The 8,336-nt window shown below is 35.0% G+C and overlaps 1 protein-coding gene across 2 annotated transcripts; it reads left to right on the top strand.

Annotated features, from left to right (window-relative positions):
- Positions 1–1,246: 1,246 nt before the first annotated feature.
- Positions 1,247–8,336, top strand: LOC134532947 (neuferricin). 2 transcript variants are annotated; one of them, XM_063370022.1, is made up of 4 exons: positions 1,247–1,463; positions 4,101–4,241; positions 5,895–6,081; positions 8,061–8,336. In XM_063370022.1, the coding sequence occupies exons 2-4, from the start codon at positions 4,187–4,189 to the stop codon at positions 8,230–8,232; spliced, it is 414 nt and encodes a 137-aa protein (XP_063226092.1). In that variant the 5' UTR covers positions 1,247–1,463; positions 4,101–4,186; the 3' UTR covers positions 8,233–8,336. The 2 variants fall into 2 exon arrangements, with proteins under 2 accessions (XP_063226092.1, XP_063226091.1); XM_063370021.1 differs by having other exon boundaries at positions 1,247–1,704.

Here is an 8,336-nt window from a genome sequence, read left to right as displayed (position 1 = left end):
GCAGCGGGAGTGGCGTCAATACATTTCATCTACATAAACGATTGAACGACCATCGCTTCGAAACTTGCGCATTTCTTGTAGGAAACGCCCCCTCCATGCTGCTATATCAGGCTTCTCAATCAAAATCCTTTTCCTTGACTGACACTTCGTCCAAAGGAATCCCAGTCTCTTTAACAGTTTTCTCAAAAATTCTTTACTGCAGTCCAAAACACCATCATCTCGCAAAGCCGTCTTTAATTTATTTAAAGTTGGAACAGTTTTCATGACAGTGTAAAATTCATGCACTTTTCTCCTCACAGCACCACACGTAAAATCGTCGACTTCTAACCGTTTTTTGCGTTCTTTTATTTTGCCAGTAGGTGTTGAAAAGTTCAGACCAATTTTACTTTTTACTTTCCCCTCAGCCAAAATCCTTTTAACCGTTGATTCAGACACACCCGTCGCAGCACTTGTCACTTCAGTAACATTGTATTTTAAACGGTACAGCAACTTCTTTTCTTTCAGATGCATCGCAACGTTGTATACAATTTCACGCGCCTTTTCTCGCAAGGGTCGTCCTGGAATAAGGTTCGACTTAATTCCCGAGGTTGATGGGATAGGCTCGCTTGTTGTACCGTGTAACCCAGGTCCCGGCATGACACGCTGACGCAATCCTCACGCAGCCAAGTGAATCACGGAACTGACCCCCTCCACTTCCCCTGGCGACTATCACGTGACGGTAGTGTGCGTCAGGCCACGAATTGGGGTCTGCGCAGGTTCACAAGTATCTTGCCGGGCTATACCTCTTTTTGTTTGTAACCACTTTCTCTGGATCTTCCACTCATTATTCCTCCTTATTCTATAGACCCCTCCATCAAAAATTTAAAAATTATTCGAGAAAATTTTTTTTTGTCTAAAATCTTTAAATTTAAAATGTTTTTTTTTTTTTTTTGTTTTTCATCGCCTCACCTCCCCTTTTTTTTCTTTAATTTTTGAAAGAATCATTATTTTTGCCAGTGCTTTTTAAATCATAAAGTTCTTCTATCAGCGAACAAAATCATTGGTTTATATTTATAGGAAACAAACCCATGTGGGTTTGTTTACTTATATGACACCAACATATTAAAACAGTTTTTTTTAATTATTAAGTGAAATTTAGATTTTTACGCAGAATATAAAATATAATTATTTTAAATAAAAAACCACTCACCTGATTGAAATTCGGACATATAAAGCGACATGTATAACCTCAACATGTAAACAATTTCCATCCGCCATGACACAACTTGTTTGCTCGTTTTCTTTAAGGATGAAGTGGTTTGTTGGAAACTACTGTATCTCTGTTTAATTGTTGATTGTCACTTATTAAATTCATAATGATAGTTAAATTTATTATTTTGACATCATTAAGTGGCTTTCTTTTGTTTGTTATTATAAATAATAACGGGCTAAGTTTTAAAAAATTGAATGGACTCTTAGAAAAAGTAAATATTTTTCTTATGAATTTTGAATTCGGATACTTAATTAATACAATCCCTTTATTACGTGACATTCTAGGCTCACGTGTGCGTTTGACTGAAAAGTTGTTTACTAATGAAGAGCTTGCAACGTTCAATGGGGAAATTGGTAGCAAAGGATTGTATTTGGCAATTTTAGGAAAAGTATATGATGTGAAAAAAGGAAGTAAACATTACGGCCCAGGTGGAAACTACCATTATTTTGCAGGTAATATTAAAGTTAGCAAGAGATTGGATTACTTTGGTTAATTAAAGTGTTGACATCATGAATTCAAAATATATTAATACAACAGAGTGAGAGGATACCGTGATAAAACGCTAGACTTGGATACATGAGGACCAAGGTTTTGATGTCGCCTCAGTCGGTAATACTCGGATATAGGGGCTTTTTAGAACTGAAAGAACAAATTTGGAAAACATGTTTTTCACACACTACACAAATCCCTAAATTTACCCTGAAGGAATGGTTTCTTAATTCCTACTGGTTCGTGAAAAATAACAGTATAAACTTACATAAAAATACCTGTCACCGCACTTCATTGTTTACCTGTGATTGTGTATCTCTGTTTTGCACAACTGTGGCCAACTATGGAGAGTTAAAAATATGCTAATATTTCTGTTTCATATATTGAAGTGTACCCTGGATCCTGTTGGCTTGATCCTATGGTGCATGATGCTGATTTAGTTCAGTACATCGAAAGATCCTGATAATGATCCTTTTGGCTTGATCCTGTGGTACATGATACTGGCTGTTTTAATTCAGTATGTCGGAATTCCTGTACTAAAAAAAAGAAGAAAAAAAAAAGAATTACGATCGTAAGTCAAATAAAACAGATTTTTTTCAACCTTCAATCATAATTCTTTCTTATTTCGCAATTTCTTACATGTGCAGGATCTTCAGACGTACTGAACTAAAACAGCAAGCAACATGTACCACAGGATCAAGCCAAAAGGATCATGCCATCAGGATATTTCACTGAATTAAAATAGCAAGCATTATGTACCACAGGATCATGCCGTCAGGATCAAGCCTTCAGGATCCAGGGATAAACTGGGATATTTGAAACACCAGCCATATCAAACACAGAATATACAATGGCTGTAATCAAATAATTCCTTGGAATGACTGCAAAATTCAATGTGTCAGCTACTTCAGTGCACAGCATGTATTCCTCACAGAAAATGAGTAACGTTAACAATTTTATTCAAATTTTTACCTCCCATTAGACTCGTCCATTACAATGTGACTCAAAATAGTACGTACTTTAAATGCAATGTAACTAAAACATTTTGTAATACAATTATTTATTCTAATAAAACAACAAACATGAAATATAAGCATTAAAATTCCTTACAATTGCAATAGTCATTATTTAAACAAATTTTATTACACAACATCTGCATTGACTAAAGTTCTCAAAAATAAATTAAATAAACCCATACGGGTAAACAATGAATGTCGGAGATTGCGTGAATACCCTGATATTGTAATGTAAGCCGTAAACTGTTATTTTTTTTAACAAACCAGTAAGAATTAAGAAACTTTCTTTTCAGGGTTAATTCAGGAACATCTCAAGTATATTGAAAACAGATATATTCGTATTTGTTACGGGTAAACAATGAATGCCGGTGGCAGCGTAAAAGCACAGGTAGTGTAATGTAAAACATAAAAATATAAATTTTTCATAAACTAGTAGGAGTTATCAAACCATCCCTCCAGAGTAAATTTAGGGACGTGGTAAGTGTGTGAAAACCATGTTTTCAGATTTTTTTTTTCTTTCCGTTCTAAAAAGCTGTGATATCCAAGTATTACCTTCCTTTCATCCTGATTTTTTTTTCCATGTTGTACTTAAATCACTGTAAGTAAATAGAGTTTAGGATTTATAAAATGACCCTTGCACATTAAAACAAAAAACACTTAAATATTGTTTTGGTACCTGACTAGAGTAGTGACCGATAATATAGCCTACATACTATTAGGACTGAGGTTTTCTTGGGTTGAAGTTGTTCTTGCAATTGGGCATCAGCACGGAATAAAGAGGTCTAGTTAATATTCTTAGAGCAAAGCTTTTCCGTGATGTAATAATAAGTTCCAAAAATACTTTTTTCAAACACTAGACACGTTCCTGTATTTAACCTGAAAACAGTGTTTCTGAATTCCTACTAGTTTCTGAAAAATCACCGTTCATAACTTACCTTACATTGTGTGTGCATTGTATGCAGCCATCGCTATTTATATTGCTTTCCCATTGGGTCTGTATCTGTATATGATTTTGACAACTTGAGTTAAATTGTGATAATGTTAGAATACGTTGGGTTAGCTACATTAAAAATACTTAAAAACATTGTGGACAGATGGTTGGGTTTGTATAACTACATTAAAATTACTGTAAAATATTGTTAATGGTTGCTTAGGAATTACCAATTTAACATGTGGCTATCCTGACCTAAACAACTGTTTACATGATTTCACATTATTTGGTGCAGCTCTTCAGATGTTATAAATTGAAGCAGAATGTAGTAATGTTTGTTTGTTTTAAAAAAATTAACCTTCTCATAAGCTTTTGAAGTTGTGTGAATGATACATAACAACTATATTTTCAGGTCGCGATGGCAGCAAAGCATTCATCACAGGAGACTTTAGTGGCTCTGGCCCAGCCGACGATGTGTTGTCTCTCCAGCCGGAGGAAATGGCTGGCGTAAACCAGTGGCTCAGCTTTTATGAGAATGAGTACACGTACAAAGGTCAGCACATACATGCCATAGTCCCAGGCATGTAAGATGAGCTCAGCTTTTCAATAATTATAGTTGGAAAATAAATGTAAATCTTCCTTTAAGTCCTGAAGCCACTTTGTGTCGGGCTCTAGCACAACCTTGCTTGTCCATGTGTAATCCTAAATAAAATTTAGGTGGCATTGTATGGAAATAATTTGAGCATAGAGAAGCTATAAAATATACTGTTTCCATTTTGCTTACTCTCAGAAAATAATCCATGCCATAACACAATAAATTTAATTTATATATTGAGGTTATTATTGTTAGTAAAAATATTTTGTCACATACTAACTGAAGGGATGAATGTTTTGTTTGAATAGTAGCATCTTTAAGTTTGTCAAAATTGCAGGAAATTCTCATCTTGTAGGCCAGAAAATAAGGTAATTCTTTACATCGAATTCACCCAGTAGTGACCACTTGCAATACATCACGTAACATATTTCCCCCCTTTTTTGATGTGATAACGTCTAATAAATTGATGAACGCCGGCTGCACGCACGAAAAAGTGTCCCATAACGCACATTGTGTCGTTACGCTGTGTCCCGTTATGCTCATTGTACGCTTGCGCCGCATCTATCTCTCTTCCACTTGATTGGAACAACCATCGATTTGACTTTTTAGAGGCACATTAAACTTGTATCACTCCAATTCGTTTCCTACTTTTCCTATCATCGTCCTATCCTTAACAAAATAACACAGATTGGAAGAAGTTCAATAGCAAACATGTATAAAAGTTATAGTTAAAATAATCTCTTCGTTATAGTAATAAACATATTTGAATTTATGAGTGCAAATAAAAGTAAATTTATCAATTAAAGTGTAGATTTCATTTCACTCCTTCTTTGTATCCATACAAAATAGTGATAATTCAATAAAAATGATTCAATTTTATACATAAAGTATGCAATAATTTCATCAATGTTTTGTTATGACGTTACGTTAAACTATCGTCCGTAAACCGACTTTACAGACAACCAATTTTTTACATTGTTCTGTGCCTGAGGTAAAAGAATAATGGTAAAGTGAAAATTCCAAACAATAAAGACAAATTATAATTAATAATGAAAATAAAAAAAATGTTGAATGTTTATTATTATTTATTAATTCTAATGATTTATTAAATAATTAAATAATTTATTGTATAGTGCAAATAAAGTATAAATAACCTTACTTATATAAATACACTTGAAAATGTTTATAAACCAAATTTCCATCACTTACATTCACAATAAACTAATTTTTTTAATTATATGGACCAGTATAATATCAGTCATTAAGGTACATATTATGTTTTAAAAGCACATATATTATTTTTATTTGTATGTAACATTTTTTCATACTGTCAATTTTTTGTTGCATGGTGTGCGCACATCGTAAAAATTCACTCATTTTATCATAAAGCTCCTAACCCTGAGGAACTATAACTTCAAAAATAGCGGTTAGAAGTTTGTGTTGTTGCATGTTTGAAAGCTATAATCCTGGGTAGCATCAGCGGTATTGCTGATGTTTAGGTAGGCATTTAGGAAGCTGGTTGTTTTAGATTAACTATGATATTTTTATAGTTTTCACATTTGGGCAAATGACACGTAACATTTGACTGTTTTCTCTCTCTATATGTTACAGGGAAACTAATAGGTCGGTATTACAACAGTTACGGCAACCCCACGGAATACCAGAAGCAAGTTATCAAGACTCTACAGGACATTGATGGAGAAAAGAGGAGGAATGAAGACTTGGAGCTGAAATACCCTCCGTGCAATTCTGAATGGAACCGTGAATCTGGAACTAGAGTGTGGTGCTCCAAGATGAGGCATGTGTTCATCAGTGTTGTGGTCTGAGACCTGCTGCCACAGTAGTTGATGGTTCAGCTAGGCTGTGAATGTGTTACTAGTATTTATGTTCAGGTACAGGCAGGGCCGTCACGAGGGAAGCCCTGTTGAGTTTTGAATTTTTGGATGTTCGTGTTCACCCTGGTAGTAGGACAAAAATTACAAAAAAATTAATTTGTAAGAAACCGTACAAGTAATGTGTGATGGACAGATCATGTTTAAAGTTATGGCCATAGTAACGTTTGCAGTTTGAAAAGTTGTACATTAAATACTAGGGAGCAAGACCCAACAAAAATATTTGACCCTGGGCCCTTGGTTTCTCTGGATGGCCCTGGGTACAGGCCTGCCAAAACAGAGGTTCACTAATTATTGTTAAAGCTTTCCAGTCTTGCTTTAGATTACATACTGTTTTTCCTTGGACATTAGGATGAAAGTCATGAAAACAAAGGCATTGCGTGTGCATACATGGTAATCTAATAAGAGTTTACTTTTTTGTCTAAATGACCCATTATTAAAAAGTTACATCTTCTTGGTTTAGTAAGATTACTCCAAACATCTTTCTTACTTACATTTGATCACTGTGTTGTAGTTTATAACAAACTATATTAATTACCACAAAAATTCAAAATCAAGAGTATTTGTGGCCAAACCTTTCATTACATGAACCAGAGTAATTGTAACCGTAGACCATCTGTGATGATGCAGGAGCTGGGGTGGGACACACTGTAAAGGAGGAGGAAAGTAGAAAGATTGGTGAAGCTTTTAAGGGTGATGAGGGAGGGGAGCTGGGAGATAGGTTGAACAAAGGGGGTTACAGAGTGAGGAGGGATCATGGGTGGAAGATCTAGAGGGAGTGGAGATGAACGGAAGCAGGAAAGCAAGTATTGCGGGAGTGGAATGGACTTGAAGGGAAGATACTGGGCGGAAGCCCAGTCACAAGTGTATCAAATGAAACTCAAACCAAATATTCTACATCTAGTAGGACAGAAACAGAGAGTACATTGTACTCAGGTTGATCCTTTTTTTTTTTTTTGATAGTTCTATATTTTATAGTACACCCAAGTAAATTGATCAATGCATTCATGACCATATGAGGCACACAGAACTACCAGTGAAAGAATAACTTCGAGAAATTTTGGCCTAGTTCACCATTCTGGCTAGCACTTTGTAGTTGCATCAGCAGGCCTCTAAGAGACAACCATGACATGTACAATGGCAATCATTCTTAGAAAATAATTTTTTTTTTCAATTTTTATTTTATGTTTTTACAAAGATTAAAATGACATCCATACACAACAAACATCCTTGATGGTATTTTAACTGTACACAGAAAAAAATTTGAGCCTAATACAGCACAACATGCAACAGTATTATATAAAATATTAACTACATGACATTTTGAGACACAGTATATAGTGCAACAGGTTAATAATTTGTTTTTACATAATTATTGTTTTGATGGAAAATCTGATAAATAATAGTATGTGTAAAAGTAAAATGAGGATTATTACAAGCTAACTGACCTAATTAGTTCATATTTATCTTATTAATACTATCAGGCTTTGTGTTAAAAATATGACAGCTATAATGAATTGACTCAATGCCTCTTCATTGGCCACATCCTGGAAAAGTCAGGAACTTTGAAATTGGTCACTTAGTGATAACGATCTATCACACACTGTTGAAACATTTTTTTTAGTTGGTTTTACATTGCTGTAAAATGGTGTTGGCAAGATTCTCTTTGAAATACAGTGGAGAATGAACTAGGCCAGGGTATGTTGGTGGTGGTATTTTCTTTATTTCTTTCATAAAATTGCAATATAGGTAAATTTTATTACAGATTTGTCTAACCATCCTGACAAAAAAAAATTTCTTTTTAAATTTGTTTTTCTAGTGTATGTTTGATAGACTCGAGAGTCCAGAGCCCTGCTCGTAAAGGTTTTGTTACCGTTGCTTGCAGCGGTGGCATCAGGCGCGACTGGACTGGTGTGCCGCGGATGCTGTATTTGCCCGGCTCCGACTCGTACCGTTGTGCTTGTGTGAAGGATCCGGAGGATCCCAGCACCAGACGGAGCAGTCGGGAGTACCCGGGCTGCGAGCCTCGGTCAACCAGCTGCAGAGTGTTCACGTAGCAGTCGGCCAGTACTGGCTTTCATTTACAAACTTGACATTTTAAAATGATGTAGTAAATTTATATATATTTTTTGCAGTAAAATAAAAAGACAATGATTGTGTA

Source organism: Bacillus rossius, chromosome 6 (assembly GCF_032445375.1).
Source record: "Bacillus rossius redtenbacheri isolate Brsri chromosome 6, Brsri_v3, whole genome shotgun sequence".
In the NCBI taxonomy this organism is placed as follows: domain Eukaryota; kingdom Metazoa; phylum Arthropoda; class Insecta; order Phasmatodea; family Bacillidae; genus Bacillus; species Bacillus rossius.
The sequence above is the reverse complement of the archived record's forward strand: the minus strand, read 5'-3'. Positions and strand labels throughout refer to the sequence as shown.

Excerpts from the sequence above, each read along its gene's own strand:
- LOC134532947 (XM_063370021.1), top strand. The coding sequence starts at position 1,356 with ATGATAGTTAAATTTATTATTTTGACATCATTAAGTGGCTTTCTTTTG. Across the intron at positions 4,242-5,894 it reads GAATGAGTACACGTACAAAG|GGAAACTAATAGGTCGGTAT; the intron begins GTCAGCACATAC and ends TATATGTTACAG. Across the intron at positions 6,082-8,060 it reads GTGTGGTGCTCCAAGATGAG|CGGTGGCATCAGGCGCGACT; the intron begins GCATGTGTTCAT and ends CGTTGCTTGCAG.